This window comes from Heptranchias perlo, unplaced genomic scaffold (assembly GCF_035084215.1).
Source record: "Heptranchias perlo isolate sHepPer1 unplaced genomic scaffold, sHepPer1.hap1 HAP1_SCAFFOLD_498, whole genome shotgun sequence".
NCBI lineage: Eukaryota > Metazoa > Chordata > Chondrichthyes > Hexanchiformes > Hexanchidae > Heptranchias > Heptranchias perlo.
Window position 1 is genome coordinate 24,127 of NW_027139514.1, and position 16,408 is coordinate 40,534.

The 16,408-nt window shown below is 50.3% G+C and overlaps 1 protein-coding gene across 1 annotated transcript; it reads left to right on the forward strand.

The window, feature by feature from the left end:
• Positions 1–2,781: 2,781 nt before the first annotated feature.
• LOC137313986 (leukotriene B4 receptor 1-like) lies at positions 2,782–14,634 on the forward strand. Its single transcript, XM_067979670.1, has 3 exons — positions 2,782–2,854; positions 7,759–7,885; positions 13,138–14,634. Exons 2-3 carry the CDS (start codon positions 7,883–7,885, stop codon positions 14,194–14,196), a joined length of 1,062 nt encoding a protein of 353 aa, XP_067835771.1. The 5' UTR covers positions 2,782–2,854; positions 7,759–7,882; the 3' UTR covers positions 14,197–14,634.
• Positions 14,635–16,408: the final 1,774 nt, after the last annotated feature.

Consider the following 16,408-nt stretch of genomic DNA (forward strand, 5'->3'; position numbering starts at 1 on the left):
TGTAAATCTACGCTGCACTCCCTCCAAAGCCAATATATCCTTCCTAAGGTGCGGTGCCCAGTACTCCAGGTGTGGTCTAACCAGGGCTTTGTATAGCTGGAGCATAACTTCAACACCCTTGTACTCTGCCCGTAAGCTCACCCGTGACCGCCGACCCTCCGCTGGCTGCTCTTCCGGTCCTTCACCCGAAGCTGGCGCGAGCTGTTCGACCGTGTGAGTAGGATCGCGGCCCGATCCCACCCGCACCCAGCCTCCCCCACCGGACCCACTCAATTCCCAGCGGGGGTCACTGGGCAGTGATCAGGAGCAGGAACCCAGATCGATTTTATTCTTGGATCCCCAATCTAGGGGCACTGAGGCCCAATCGTAGTCCCTTTGACTCTGAGTTACTGATCGTTTCCCAAACCCACATCCTCCCCTCTTTGAACGCAGTACTGGGGGAGCGCCGCACTGTCGGAGGGGCAGTACTGGGGGAGCGCCGCACTGTCGGAGGGGCAGTACTGGGGGAGCGCCGCACTGTCGGAGGGGCGGTACTGAGGGAGCGCCGCACTGTCGGAGGGGCGGTACTGAGGGAGCGCCGCACTGTCGGAGGGGCGGTACTGAGGGAGCGCCGCACTGTCGGAGGGGCGGTACTGAGGGAGCGCCGCACTGTCGGAGGGGCGGTACTGAGGGAGCGCCGCACTGTCGGAGGGGCGGTACTGAGGGAGCGCCGCACTGTCGGAGGGGCGGTACTGAGGGAGCGCCGCACTGTCGGAGGGGCGGTACTGAGGGAGCGCCGCACTGTCGGAGGGGCGGTACTGAGGGAGCGCCGCACTGTCGGAGGGGCGGTACTGAGGGAGCGCCGCACTGTCGGAGGGGCGGTACTGAGGGAGCGCCGCACTGTCGGAGGGGCGGTACTGAGGGAGCGCCGCACTGTCGGAGGGGCGGTACTGAGGGAGCGCCGCACTGTCGGAGGGGCGGTACTGAGGGAGCGGCGCACTGTCGGAGGGTCGGTACTGAGGGAGCGCCGCACTGTCGGAGGGGCAGTACTGAGGGAGCGGCGCACTGTCGGAGGGGCAGTACTGAGGGAGCGGCGCACTGTCGGAGGGGCAGTACTGAGGGAGCGGCGCACTGTCGGAGGGGCTGTACTGAGGGAGCGGCGCACTGTCGGAGGGGCAGTACTGAGGGAGCGGCGCACTGTCAGAGGTGTCGTCTTTCAGATGAGATGTTAAACCGAGGGGCCCCGTCTGCCCCCCTCAGGTGGAACGTGAAAGATCCCACAGCCACTATTTCGAAGAAGAGCAGGAGGGGGAGCTCTCCCCGGTGTCTTGGGGCCAATATTTATCCCTCAACCAACATCACTTAAAAAAACAGATGATCTGGTCATTTATCACGTTACTGATTGTGGGATCTTGCTGTGTGCAAATTGGCTGCCAAGTTTCTCTGCATTACAACAGCGATGACACTTCAAAAAAAAAAGTACCTTGTTGGCTGTAAAAGCGCATTGGGCCATCCTGAGGTTGTGAAAGACTGGCAGTGCGAGGCCTTTCGACACGTGCACCCCGGCCGGTGAAGAGGCCCTTTCGATCCTCGCGGTTGCCGTCGAAAAGCTCCAGATGAGCAGGAGGTCTCCTTCCTCTGAATCCACCTGTTCTTCTCTCGCCAAGGTTTTTTTTTGGCTTCAGGCTTTCCCCACCTTCCTGCCCCCTGAAGTCGCTGACTGTCGCACTGTCGGGGAGGGGGAGTTAAAGCTTCCGCCGGTACCTCAGGTCAGCCGCCCGACGTCCATTTTGAGCTCGCCTGTTCCTCCGTCGGGTCGGGGTGGGGGGGCGGGGGGCTTCATGGCCAAACCAGATCCTGTCCTCACCCCCGATCTCTGCAGGGTTGTGGGCTTTCACCTCTCGCGCCGAATACAAAAAGGTCATGGATCAAGAGCCAGATGCTCTGGTGACTCTGACAACCCGAGAGTTTCACTTTTACCGATAGCGGCTTCTCACTCGCAGATTTATTTCGGGTTCTTTTTTTCCAACAAACGGAATTCAAATTCACAAACTGCTGTGGTGGGATTGGTCCCTGAGGCCAGCTCTCTGGGTTGCTTGCCCAGTAACGCCAGCGCTACACTACCCTGCCGCTTTTTGAGGGGTTTCCACGGAGCAAATGGGGAGAAACTGCTTCCTCTGGCAAGTGGGTCGGTAACCGGAGGCCGCAGATTTAAAATAGTCGGCAGAAGAGCTGGAGGGGAAACGCGGAGAAAACCTTTCGCACAGAGGGCCGTCAAGATCGGGAACGCACTCCCTGAAAGGATGGTGGAAGCAGATTCCGTGGGAACTTTCAAAAGGCAACTGGACGTGGACTTGAAGAGGGCTCACGGGCAGGGTTACGGGGAGAAAGCTGGGAAGTGGGACTAATTGGACAGCTCTGTCAAAGGGCCGGCACGGGCACAACGGGCCGAATGGCCTCCTTCTGTGCTGTAAGATTCTATTCTAGGTCCCGGGATGAGGTGGGGGGGGGGGGGGGGGGGTGTCCTTTATCCCATCTGTCTGGGGCTGGATTCCCCCAGGGACAGGGTGAGGGGACAGTGTCTGACCCCAGACAGAGAGATTTCATCAGCTCTGCAGAGAGGCTCGCTGCGAGTGTTTTGGTTGCATAAAGCCAAGTTCTCGTTCTGGTATCAAGTCAGGAAATCGAAGAAGGAATCACTAACAGATGTGTTGAAGAAATTAGAGGGGAGTGGGGGGGGGGGTGGGGCAGAGGAGGGTGGAGTCACGTGTAGCAGTGCAAATTCAATTAAGTTCTTTGGCACTGCGAACAGGAATTTCAACACACCAGTCAATGCAGGCCTCTCCTAAGCATGCAGGAAGGAGCACTCCTTGAGGTAAAGTAGCTGATTATCAGTTGTCATATTTTGGGGATCGTCTAAATTGTGTCAGCCGTGGCTCAGTGTGGTTCCACTCTCTCCTCTGAGTCACAAGGTCATGAGTTCAAGCCTCCACTCCAGAGACTTGAACACAAAACCTAGGCTGACACTCCCCCGGTGCCGGTACCGAGGGAGTGCTGCACTGCCCGAGGTGCCATCTTTCGGATGAGATCTTAAACCGAGGGCCCCGTCTGCCCTTTCGGGTGGACGTAAATGATCCCACGGCCACTATTGGAAGAAAAGCAGGGGGCGATTTCCCCGGTGTCCAATTTTTATCCCTCAACCGTCACTAAAAAACAGATTATCTGGTCATTATCTCATTGCTGTTTGTGGGATCTTGCTGTGTGCAAATTGGCTGACGCATTTCCCACATTACAACAGTGACTACACTTCAAAAAAGTAGATTGTTGGTAGTAAAGCGCTTTGGGACGTCCTGAGGTGGTGAAAGACGCTATAGAAATACAAGTTCTTTTTATTTTAAAATCACATACAGGCACCGTCGCCCTGTTGTTTAAGGCTATGGACTAAGGTATGTGTATGAGGTATGAGTGTCAGCTCCTCTACATGTACAGCACACAGTGGGTAAAAGGGGAACGATTCACTCCCGTCTGGTACTGTACGGCCCGTGTGTGTCTCAGTGTCAGCTCCTGTACATGTACAGTACACAGTGGGTAAAAGGGGAACGATTCACTCCTGTCTGGTACTGTACGGCCTGTGTGTGTCTCAGTGTCAGCTCCTGTACATGTACAGCATACAGTGGGCAAAAGGGGAACGATTCACTCCCGTCTGGTACTGTACGGCCCGTGTGTGTCTCAGTGTCAGCTCCTGTACAAGTACAGTACACAGTGGGTAAAAGGGGATGATTCACTCCCGTCTGGTACTGTACGGCCCGTGTGTGTCTCAGTGTCAGCTCCTGTACATGTACAGTACACAGTGGGTAAAAGGGGATGATTCACTCCCGTCTGGTACTGTACGGCCCGTGTGTGTCTCAGTGTCAGCTCCTGTACATGTACAGCACACAGTGGGTAAAAGGGAACAATTCACTCCCGTCTGGTACTGCACGGCCCGTGTGTATCTGTGTCAGCTCCTGTACATGTACAGTACATATCTATATTGAAATTCATTTGCCAATTACACGCCCACTCTGCAAGCTTATTAACATCTTGCATTTTGTTGTAGTCTTCCTCAGAATTAATTACACCTCCCAATTTGGTGCCATTTGCAAATTTTGAAATTGTACTTCCGGTTCCCGAGTCCAAATCGTTTATGTAAATGGTGAACAACAGTGGTCCCAGCACCAATCCTGGTGGAACACCACTTCTCACCTTTGCCAGTCTGAGTAGCTACCCTTAACCCCTACTCTCTGTTTTCTGTTTTGTAGCCAGCTTGCTATCCATTCTGCTACTGGTCCCCTGATTCCACATGCTCTGCCCTTAGTCATGAGTCTACTATGTGGTACCTTATCGAAGGCCTTTTGAGAATCCAAATATAAATAAACTATTACAGCACTGAAAAGGGAGGATGTAGTTTTGGGGTCAAAGACAGAATTTATTTGGTTCAAACTAAGGAACAATAGATGAGCTATCACATATACTATAGACCACAAATAATGGGAAGGAGATGGAGGAGAACATTTGCAGGCAAATTACAGAAAGATGCAAGAACTATAGACTAGTGATAATGGGGGGACTTCAATTATCCCAATTTAGACTGGGACTGGAACAGTGTAAAGGGCAAAGAGGGGGAGGAATTCCTGAAATGTGTTCGAGAGAACTTTTTGGAACAGTGTGTTTACAGCCCAACCAGGAAGGAGGCATTGCTGGATCTAGTTCTGGGGAATGAAGTGGGGCAAGTGGGGCATGTTTCAGTGGGGGAGCATTTGGGGAACAGTGATCATAATATCATTAGATTTAGAATAGTTATGGAAAAAGACAAGGAGCAATCAAATGTGAAAATACTTAACTGAGTTTGCCCAGGTGGATTGGAATCAAAAATTGATAGGCAAAACAATAATTAGACAATGGGAGGCCTTCAAGAAAGAGATGGTTCAGGTACAGAGTAGACACATTCCTACGAGGGGGAAAGGAAGGGCATTCAAAGCTAGAGATCCCTGGATGACTAAAGATTTAGAGATTAAAATGAAGCAGAAAAAGGAGGCTTATGACGAATGTAAGGTTCATAATACAGTGGAGAACCAGGCTGACCACAGAAAGTACAGAGGAGATCTCAAAAAGGGAATAAGAGGGGCAAGTAGAGAGTATGAGAATAGGTTAGTGGCTAACATAAAAGGGAACACAAAAGTCTTTTATAAACATTTAAATATTAAAAGGGAAGTCAAAGAAAGCGTGCGACTGATTAGAAACAAAAAAGGAGATCTTCTTGTGGAGGCAGAGGGCATGGCTGAGGCACTAAATGAATACTTTACATCAGTCTTCACTACAGAAGAGGATGCTGCCATTGTAGCAGTAAAGGAAGAGATAATAGCGATACTGGAGAGGATAAAAATAGATAAAGATTGGCAGTACTCAAAGTAGAAAAGTCACCCAATGCAGATGGGATACATCCTCGGTCACTGAGGGAAGTAAGGGTGGAAACTGCGGAGGCTCTGGCCACAATCTTCCAATCGTCTTTCGATACGGGGATGGGGCCGGAGGACTGCAAATCTTACACCCCTGATCGAAAAAGGGGAGAGGGATGAAACAGTCAGCCTAACACCGGTGGTGGGGAAACTTTTAGAGACAATAATCCGGGACAAAATAAATTGGCACTTGGAAAAGTCTGGACTAATAAATGAAAGTCAGCACGGATTTGTTAAAGGAAAATCGTGTTTGATTAACTTGATTGAGTTCTTTGATGAAGTAACGGAGAGGGTAAAGTGCTGCATTTTGGTAGGAAGAATGAGGAGAGGCAATATTAATGGTACAATTTTAAAGGGTGCAGGAACACAGAGATCTGGGGGTGCACATACACAAATCTTTGAAGGTGGCAGGATAAGTTGAGAAGGCTGTTAAAAAAGCATATGGGATCCTGGGCTTTATTAAAAAAGGCACAGAGTACAAAAGCAAGGAAGTTATGGTAAACCTTCATAAAACACTGGTTAGGCCCCAGCTGGAGTATTGTGTCCAATTCTGGGCACCACACTTTAGAAAGGATGTTAAGGTCTTAGAGAGGGTGCAGAAGAGATTTACTGGAATGGTGCCAGGGATGAGGGACTTCAGTGATGTGGAGAGACTGGAGAAGCTGGGGTTGTTCTCCTTAGAACAGAGAAGGTTAAGGGGAGATTTGATAGAGGTGTTCAAAATCATGAAGGGTTTTGAGAGAGTAAATAAGGAGAAACTGTTTCCAGTGGCAGAAGGGTCGGTAACCAGAGGACACAGATTTAAGGTGATCGGCAAAAGAGCCGATTGTTTTTTTGTTACGCAGCGAGTTGTGATGACCTGGAATGCGCTGCCTGAAAGGGCGGTGGAAGCAGATTCAATAATAACTTTCAAAAAGGAATTGGATAAATACTAGAAGGGAAAAAAAATTACAGGGCTATGGGGAATGAGCAGGGGGAGTGGGACTAATCGGATAGCTCTTTCAAAGAGCCAGCAGAGGCATGATGGGCCAAATGGCCTCCTTCTGTGCTGTACCTACTATATGATAATACATCTACTACATTACCTTTGTCTACTCTTTCTGTTAGTTCTTCAAAGAATTCAATAAGGTTGGTCGAGCATGACCTTCCCTTTTGAAATCCGTGCTGAATATTCTTTATTATATTTTAGTTTTCTAGATATTTTTCTATTTTGAGTAAAGGTTCCATTATCTTTCCCACCACCGACGTTAAGCTAACTGGTCTATAGTTCCCTGGACTTGTTCTATCTCCCTTTTTAAATATAGGAATCACATTAGCTGTCCGCCAGTCCTCTGGCACTATTCCCTTTTCTAATGATTTTTTCATAAATATATAATAGTATCTCTTCCCTAACCTCTTGTTGTACGCGTGGGTTAACCTACACGAGCCAGTGATACAGGGAGAGAAAGAGAGAGAGCGGATCAGAGGAGAGAAAGCGGGAGAGAATGAGAGATATGGGAAGAGAGAAAGGTGAGAGAGGGCAAGAATAGAGAGAGAGAGAGAGAGAGGTTAGAGATGGGCAAAGAGAAGGGAGAGAGGGGAAGAGAAGGAAACGAGAAGAGGAGATAGGCGAGAGAGAGGGGGAGAGAGAAGAGAGAGGGGGGAGAGAGGAGAGGGAAGCAGTGAGAGAGGTAGAGAGATATCTACAACGCTGATTTTCATCCCTCTCCCTCTGCACTCTTTTTGTCTCTCCCTCTCTGTGTCTCACCATCTCTATCTATCACATTCTCTCTGTTGCTCTCCTCCTCTCCCCCTCTCTCTCTAGCTGTACCTCTGTCCCTTTCCTCTCCCTCGCTCTCCTTCTCTGTCTCATCATTCACTCTGTTTCTCCATCTCTCTCTCTCTCTCCTTCTGCCTCATAACTCGCACTCCATCTCTCTCTCCCCCCCCCACACTCTCTTCATCCCTTTCTCTGTCTGTCTCTCGCTCTCTTCATCCCTTTCTCTGTCTGTCTCTCGCTCTCTTCATCCCTTTCTCTCAGTCTCAGTCTCGCCTTCTTTTCTCTCTCTCTCCCATCTTCTCTCCCTGTTGCCCTCCCCCCTTTCTTTTCCAGTCCCAGCTCAGTTGGAATTCAGCCCACGTGAGCAGGAAGTCAGACACAATTTCCCCCCTGGTGCCTGCTCAGAATGGAAAGGGTGCGGTGTGACTGACAGAGGGCGAGTCTGGGCAGGTGGGCCCAGCCCAGTTTGACGAGGCTGGCTCCCGACACTCTCTCACCAACTTCTTGTGCGCTCCTGCCTTGCAGCTTCAGCCCAGAACATTCCGGAACCCAGGAGGACACACGCCAGACGCTCTCCAGGAGGTGAAGAGCTCAACAGACTCTCTTGAGGACCCCAAGGCCCTATTGCTCCGAGAGCTCTTCCTGCACAATGGTAGGTTGTGCTGTGACTTCTCATTCGCTTCCCTTTGAGTTCGGAAGTTTAGTGGGTGACCTAACCGAGGTGTTTAAAATGATAAAAGGATTCAATAGGATTGATACGGGGAAACTATTTCCTCTGGTGGGGGGATTCCAGAATGAGGGGACATAACCATAAAATTAGAGCCAGACGGTTCAGGGGGTGATGTCGGGAAGCACTTCTTCACACAAAGGGTAGTGAAAATCGGGAACTCTCTCCCCCCAAAAGGCTGTGGATGTTGGGGGTCAATTGGATTTTCAAGACTGAGATAGACAGATTTAAGTCAGGTGTCAAGGGATACGGAGCAAAGGCGGGTAAAATGGGGTTGAGGTACAAATCAGCCATGAACCGAATGAATGGCTGAACAGGCTCGAGGGGCTGAATGGCCTCTGCCTGCTCCTATGAACAACCGATTAATCTGTGTTTTGGTGGCATTGGTTCAGGGATCCAAAGAGGTGGAACCTATATTACAGTTCCCTTTTACCCACTGTGTGCTGTACGTGTACAGGAGCTGACACTGAGACACACACGGGCCGTACAGTACCAGAGGGGAGTGAATCATTCCCTTTTACCCACTGTGTGCTGTACGTGTACAGGAGCTGACACTGAGACACCTACGGGCCGTACAGTACCAGAGGGGAGTGAATCGCTCTCCTTCACACACTGTGTTGCTGGACTGGTTAAGCAGCTAGCGGGATTAACAGAGCGTTATAACGGAGAACCGTGTACTGAGGGCGTGGTGTCACAGAGAGTGTTATAACTGAGGGCGTGGTGTGACAGAGAGTGTTATAACTGAGGGCGTGGTGTGACAGAGTGTGTTAGAACTGAGGGTTATTCTGAGGGTGGGGTATATCGGAGGGAATGTTATAACTGAGGGATATGCTGAGGGTGGGGTATATCGGAGGGAATTTTATAACTGAGGGTTAATTTGAGAGTGGGGTATATCGAAGGGAATGTTATTACTGAGGGTTAATTTGAGGGTGGGGTGTATCAGAGGGATTGTTATAACTGATGGTTAATTTGAGGGTGGGGTGTAACAGAGGGAATGTTATAACTGAGGGTTATTCTGAGGGTGGGGTATATCGGAGGGAATGTTATAACTGAGGGTTAATTTGAGAGTGGGGTATATCGGAGGGAATGTTATAACTGAGGGTTATTTTGAGGGTGGGGTATATCGGAAGGAATGTTATAACTGAGGGTTAATTTGAGGGTGGGGTATATCAGAGGGAATGTTATAACTGAGGGTTATTCTGAGGGTGGGGTATATCGGAAGGAATGTTATAACTGAGGGTTATTCTGAGGGTGGGGTATATCAGAGGGAATGTTATAACTGAGGGTTATTCTGAGGGTGGGGTATATCAGAGGGAATGTTATAACTGAGGGATATACTGAGGGTGGGGTATATCGGAAGGAATGTTATAACTGAGGGTTAATTTGAGGGTGGGGTATATCGGAGGGAATGTATAACTGAGGGTTATTCTGAGGGTGGGGTATATCGGAAGGAATGTTATAACTGAGGGTTATTCTGAGGGTGGGGTATATCAGAGGGAATGTTATAACTGAGGGATATACTGAGGGTGGGGTATATCGGAAGGAATGTTATAACTGAGGGTTATTCTGAGGGTGGGGTATATCAGAGGGAATGTTATAACTGAGGGATATACTGAGGGTGGGGTATATCGGAAGGAATGTTATAACTGAGGGTTATTCTGAGGGTGGGGTATATCAGAGGGAATGTTATAACTGAGGGTTATTCTGAGGGTGGGGTATATCAGAGGGAATGTTATAACTGAGGGTTATTCTGAGGGTGGGGTATATCAGAGGGAATGTTATAACTGAGGGTTATTCTGAGGGTGGGGTATATCAGAGGGAATGTTATAACTGAGGGTTAATTTGAGGGTGGGGTATATCAAAGGGAATGTTATAACTGAGGGTTATTCTGAGGGTGGGGTATATCAGAGGGAATGTTATAACTGAGGGATATACTGAGGGTGGGGTATATCAGAGGGAATGTTATAACTGAGGGTTATTCTGAGGGTGGGGTATATCAGAGGGAATGTTATAACTGAGGGTTATTCTGAGGGTGGGGTATATCAGAGGGAATGTTATAACTGAGGGTTATTCTGAGGGTGGGGTATATCAGAGGGAATGTTATAACTGAGGGATATACTGAGGGTGGGGTATATCAGAGGGAATGTTATAACTGAGGGTTAATTTGAGGGTGGGGTATATCAAAGGGAATGTTATAACTGAGGGTTATTCTGAGGGTGGGGTATATCAGAGGGAATGTTATAACTGAGGGATATACTGAGGGTGGGGTATATCAGAGGGAATGTTATAATTGAGGGTTATTCTGAGTGTGAGGTAAAACAGAGTGTTATAATTGTGGGATAAGAACACAAGAAATATAAGAAATAGGAGCAGGAGTAGGCCATACGGCCCCTCGAGCCTGCTCCACCATTCAATAAGATCATGGCTGATCTTCCACCTCAACTCCACTTTCCCGCCCGATCCCCATATCCCTTGACTCCCTTGGTGTCCAAAAATCTATCGATCTCAGTCTTGAATATACTCAACGACTGAGCAGCCACAGACCCCTGGGGTAGGGAATTCCGAAGATTCACAACCCTCTGAGTGAAGAAATTCCTCCTCATCTCGGTCCTAAGTGACCGATCTCTTATCTTGGGACTATAACCCCCAATTCTAAACTCTCCAGTCAGGGGAAACAACCTCTCAGCATCTACCCTGTTCATCCCTCTAAGCATTTGCTATGTCTCAATGAGATCACCTCTCATTCTTCTGAACTCCAGAGAGTATCGGCCCATTCTACTCAATCTCTCCTCATAGGACAACCCTCTCATCCCAGGAATTAATCTAGTGAACCTTCATTGCATCCCCTCTAAACCAAGTATATCCTTCCTCAGGTAAGGAGACCCAAAACTGTTCACAGTACTCCAGGTGTGGTCTCAGCAGAGCCCAGTACAGTCGCAGCAAGACTTCCTTACTCAGGCACAACCTGCGTTCTCATCTCCGACACCAGCCTTTTATGACATGTATGTTCATTACTACAGTTTGCGTGTTGACGGTGTGTCGCTGTGGCAACTTTATGCAATCTCATTAAATACCACAGCTCTCCCCTGGGGTTTAATGAGCTAATAAGAAGAGTGGCTGAGCCCCACACAGTGCAGTGAAGGTCCTAGGGGCCATCCCCAGACTGTGCTGAGTTATCTGATCCCAGTCAGGGTGGGCAGTAGGACCAGTGCATTTGGTACTGAGACACACAGAGTAGTTAAAGAAAAAACAAACCAGCATTTATATAGCGCCTTTCACGACCTCAGGACGTCCCAAAGTGCTTTACAGCCAATGAAGTATTTTTTTTGAAGTGCAGTCACTGTTGTAATGTTGGAAACGTGGCAACCAATTTGTGCACAGCAAGACAGCAATGTGACAAATGACCAGATAATCCTTTTTTTTTTTAAAAGTGACTCCACAAATGAGAAATATAACCCATCATCTGTTTGAGTGATGTTGGTTGAGGGACAAACATTGGCCCCAGGACACAGGGGAGAACTCCCCCTGCTCTTTTATTGAAATAGTGGTCGTGGGATCTTTTACAGCCATCCGAGAGGGGCAGACGGGGCCCTCGGTTTAACGTCTCATCTGAAAGACGGCACCTCCGTCAGTGCAGCGCTCCCTCAGTACTGACGCTCCGACAGTGCAGCGCTCCCTCGGTGCTGGCACCGGGAGCGACGGCCCTGAATTATGGGGCTGGAGTCTCTGGAGCGGGGATTCGAACCCACGACCTGCTGACCTGGCCAGAGTGAGACCCTCTGAGCCACGGCTGACGCGGTGATCTATTAGGTTAAGTTAGCTTAATCTTGGTGGTAGGTCAGAGAACGGAATTCTTACTCAAAGATGTAATAGAAAAACATCTAGAAACCAAAAATATAATAAAGAATAGTCAGCTCGGATTCAAAAAGGGAAGGTCATGCTTGACCAACCTAATTGAATTCTTTCAAGAAGTAACAGAAAGAGTAGACAAGGGCAATGCAGTAGATGTAATATATTTGGATTTTCAAAAGGCCTTCGATAAGATACCGCATTGTAGACTCATGACTAAGGTCAGAACACGTGGAGTCAGGGGACAGGTAGCAGAATGGCAGTAAGCTCACTACAAAACAGATAATAGACAGTAAGGGTTAAGGGTAGCTACACAGACTGGCAAAAGGTGGGAAGTGGTGTTCCACAGGGATCGGTGATGGGACCACTGTTGATCACAATTTACATCAACGATTTGGACTCGGGAATCGGAAGTACAATTTCAAAATTTGCAGACAACAACAAATTGTGATAAAATACAGGAAGACGTTAGTAAACTTGCAGAACGAGCATGTAATTGGCAAATGAATTTCAATATAGATAAGTGTAAGATGGTGTACTTTGGTAGGAAGAATAAGGAGGCCACATACTGCTTGGATAATAAGTCTAAATGGGGTAGAGGAGCAGAGGGATCTGGGGGTACAGATGCACAAATCACTAAAGGAACGCAGGTTAATAAGGTCATAAAAAAGGCAAACCAAGCACTGGGGTTCATTTCTGGAGAGATAGAATTGAAAAGTTATGTTACACTTGTATAGAACCTTGGTTAGACCACACTTGGAGTACTGTGAACAGTTCTGGTCTCCATTATTATAAAAAGGATATAGAGGCACTGGAGAAGATGGAAAAAAGATTCATAAGCATGTTCCCAGAACTGAGAGGTTCCACCCTTATCAGGAAAGGCTGAACAGGCTGGGGTTCTTTTCTCTAGAAAGGAGAAGGCTGAGAGGTGACTTGATGGAGGTCTTTAAGATAATGATAGGGTTTGATGTAGAGAAAATGTTTCCACTTGTGGGGGGAGACCAGAACTAGACGTCATCAATATAAGGTAATTGGTAATAAATCCAATAGGGAATTCGGGAGAAACCTCTTTACCCAGAGGTGAGAATGTGGAACTCACTACCAGATGGAGTCGTTGAGGCAAATAGCATAGATGCATTTAAGGGGAAGCCAGATAAACACGAGAGAGAAAGGAATAGAAGGGTGTGCTGATAGGGTTAGATAAGGTAGGGAGGGAGGAGGCTCGTGTTTCTGTTCTATAGACTTGATGTATTCTCGTCTGTTCGTTCCCCGTTCCCTCTTCGAAGCCGAGTCTCACCTCAGTCTTTCTCCCTCCCTCCCTCAAACAGGACAATGCTGAGCAGCTGACTGGGGAGTGCATCTCCTCCAACTCCACCCTGGACAACCTTCTGAGCTCCAAGGCCTCGACGGTGATCGGCAGCCTGATCCTGACCCTGGCCTTCGTCGTGGGCCTGCCGGGCAATGCCTTCGTGGTCTGGACCCTGCTGTTCCGCGTACGGCGCCGGACGGTGACCTGCGTCCTGGTCCTCAACCTGGCGGTGGCTGACGGGGTGACGCTGCTGACCACCCCCTTCTGGATCCACTTCCTGGTGCGGGAGGACTGGCCCTTCGGCCGGGGCCTGTGTAAGGCCTTCCATTACCTCTGCTGCCTCAACATGTACGCCAGCATCTTCCTCATCGCCCTGATGAGCCTGGACCGCTTTGTGGCGGTGGCCCGGCCCTTCACCGCTGCCCGGCTGCGCCGCAAGGGCGTGGTGCTCAAGGCCCTGGCCGGACTGTGGGCCCTGGCCGCCCTCATAGCCCTCCTCGCCCCGTACTACCGGGAGGTGCGCACCGGCCGCATCGAGTGCCGCAGACTGTGTGAGGCCGTCCACAACACCACCAGCGACGCCATCGTCCACTACGCCACGGAGACGGTCGTGGGTTTCCTGGCGCCGCTGGTGGTGGTGACCGTCAGCTACGCGGCTGTGGGCCGGCGGGTCAGGGCGCTGCGCTCCCGGCAGAGGAGCCGGACCGAGCGGCTGATTGTGGCCGTGGTGGTGGCCTTCAGCCTCTTCTGGCTGCCCTACCACGTGGTTAACGTGATGCAGGTGGGGGCGGAGCTGGCCGGAGCCCAGCGGCTGCTGGGGCTGGTGAAGGAGCAGCGGCCCATGGTCACCGCCCTGGCCTTTGTGGGCTGCAGCGTCAACCCCATCCTCTACGCCTTCACTGGCGTCCAGCTGATCCGCAGCACCGGGCCCAACTTCATGGCCAAGCTGTTTGAGGTCACCACCACGGTGGAGGGAGGACCGGCCGGTCAGAGTCAGAGTCAGAACCGGGCGGCCAGGAGGGACACCACCGCTGGCAGGAATGACTCGGCCTGTCTGGATCAGCTGACCGGGCTCTAGAAACGAACAATTATAAAATGATACCGAGCCGGAGGAGACCATTCGGCCCATCGTGCCGGTACAGGCTCTTTGAAAGAGCTGTCCAGTTAGTCCCACTCCCCCTACTCTTTCCCCATTAGCCCTGTGAATGTTTCCACTTCAAGTATTTATCCAATTCCCTTTTGAAAGTTATTATTGAATCTGCTTCCACCGCCCTTTCAGGCAGCGCGTTCCAGATCATCACAACTCGCTGCGTAAAAAAAAAACAATCTTTCTTCGTCTCCTCTGGTTCTTTTGCCGATCATCTTAAATCTGTGTCCTCTAGTTACTGATCCTTCTGCCACTGGAAACAGTTGCTCCTTATTTACTCTGTCAAATCTTGTCATGATTTTGAGCACCTCTATCAAATCTCCCCTTCACCTTCTCTGCTCGAAGAAGAACAACCCCAGCTTCTCCAGTCTCTCCACATAACTGAAGTCCCTCATCCCTGGTACCATTCTAGTAAATCTCCTCTGCACCATCTCTAAGGCCTTGACATCCTTCCTAAAGTGTGGACACAATACTCCAGCTGAGGCCTAACCAGTGTTTTATGAAGGTTTAGCATAATTTCCTTGCTTTTGTACTCTGTGCCTCTATTAATAAAGCCCAGGATCCCATATTCTTTTTTTTAAACAGCCTTCTCAACTTGTCCTGCCACCTTCAAAGATTTGTGTACACACACCCCCAGGTCTCTCTGTTCCTGCACCCCCTTTAAAATTGTACCATTTAGTTTACATTGCCTCTCCTCATCCTCAGGGTCAGTTTGTGTGGCGGGGGAACCAAAGAAGAAGGTCCTCGACCCCACTGCCCCCCCAATCCCGCCGAGGGGGGGTCCCTTTTCCCGCTGCTGACGTCTCCCTAATCCTCACTTCCTCCCTCCCTGTCTCTTCTCCAATGCGATCCAGCTCCCCAATGTTCAAGGCATTCCCCCCTGAGTCAACTCCCTTCAGTGATAGACTGCACCACATTCACTATCCCCTCAGGGGGGTGGAGGGAGGTTTCACTTATGTCTAAACCTTGCTCTAACCTTGTGGGTGGGCTGGAGCCCGGCGTTTGGATCTGGAGTCCATCGGAGAGAAGTATGGAGGGGTGACAAAGATTGGGAGTGGACTGGGGGAAGGGGGTGGGGTACAAGGAGGGGGAGTGGGTGGGGGGGATGGGGGAGTGTGAGTAGGGGTGAGTGAGTGAGTTGGGGAGGCTAGGGAGGTGAACAGGAGAGGGAGGGGATGGACGAGGGGATGGGGAGTGTGTGTAGAGGGATAGGCAGTGGTTTAGGGAGGCTAGGAAGGTGAGGGGGAGAGAAAGGGAGAGGGGTGGGGGAGGGGGGCACAAGGAGGGGAGGGGGAGTACATGGAGGGGCAGTTGATTGGGGGGGGGTGAGTGCATTGGGGAGGCTAGGGGGAAGGGGGAGATAAAGGGAGGGGAGAGGGGTGGGGAAGTGGGAGAGGGGTGGGGGAGTACATGGAGGGGGAAGGGTTGGAGGGGGAGAGGGAAAGGAAGGGATGGGGAGAGAAGAAGTGGGGAGTAGGAGATGGGGAAGGAAGAGAGGGGAGGCCATGGGGTACGGCAGAGAGGGGGTTAACAGTGTGACAGGAAGAGGAAAGTTGGGGAAGATGGGGATAGAGAGCAGGGAGAGGGGGAGAACCTGGGGAGAGGTAGAGGAGTAGGAGGGAAGGGATGGGAAAATAATTTGGGGAAGAGAGGCAGTGAAGACAGAGAAACTATCCCAATCGGGAAGGGGTGGGGCTGCAAAGTCTATCAGGTGGGGGTGGGCTGCCAATCACTCGGGGAATGGGGGGGGCAGCACACCCCACTAACATCCCTCTCCCCTCGTCAAATGCAGGGAGCGGTTTCAGTGGCGGAGGTCCCACTGAGGCCAAGGGACAGGCCCCAAAACCCTCAGCCACCAATGGATATCGTTTCCCAGAGGGGATGTTGAGTTACATCAAAACTGCAGCACAGAAATAGGCCATTCGGCCCAACTGGTCCATGCTGGTGTTTATGCTCCACACGAGCCTCCTCCCTCCCTATTTCATCTCACCCTATCAGCATATCCTTCCGTTCCTTTCTCCCTCATCCACTTATCTAGCTTCCCCCTTAAATGTATCTATAATATTCGCCTCAACTCCTCCTTGTGGGAGCGAGTTCCACATTCTCACCACTCTCTGGGTAAAGAAGTTTCTCCTGAATTCCC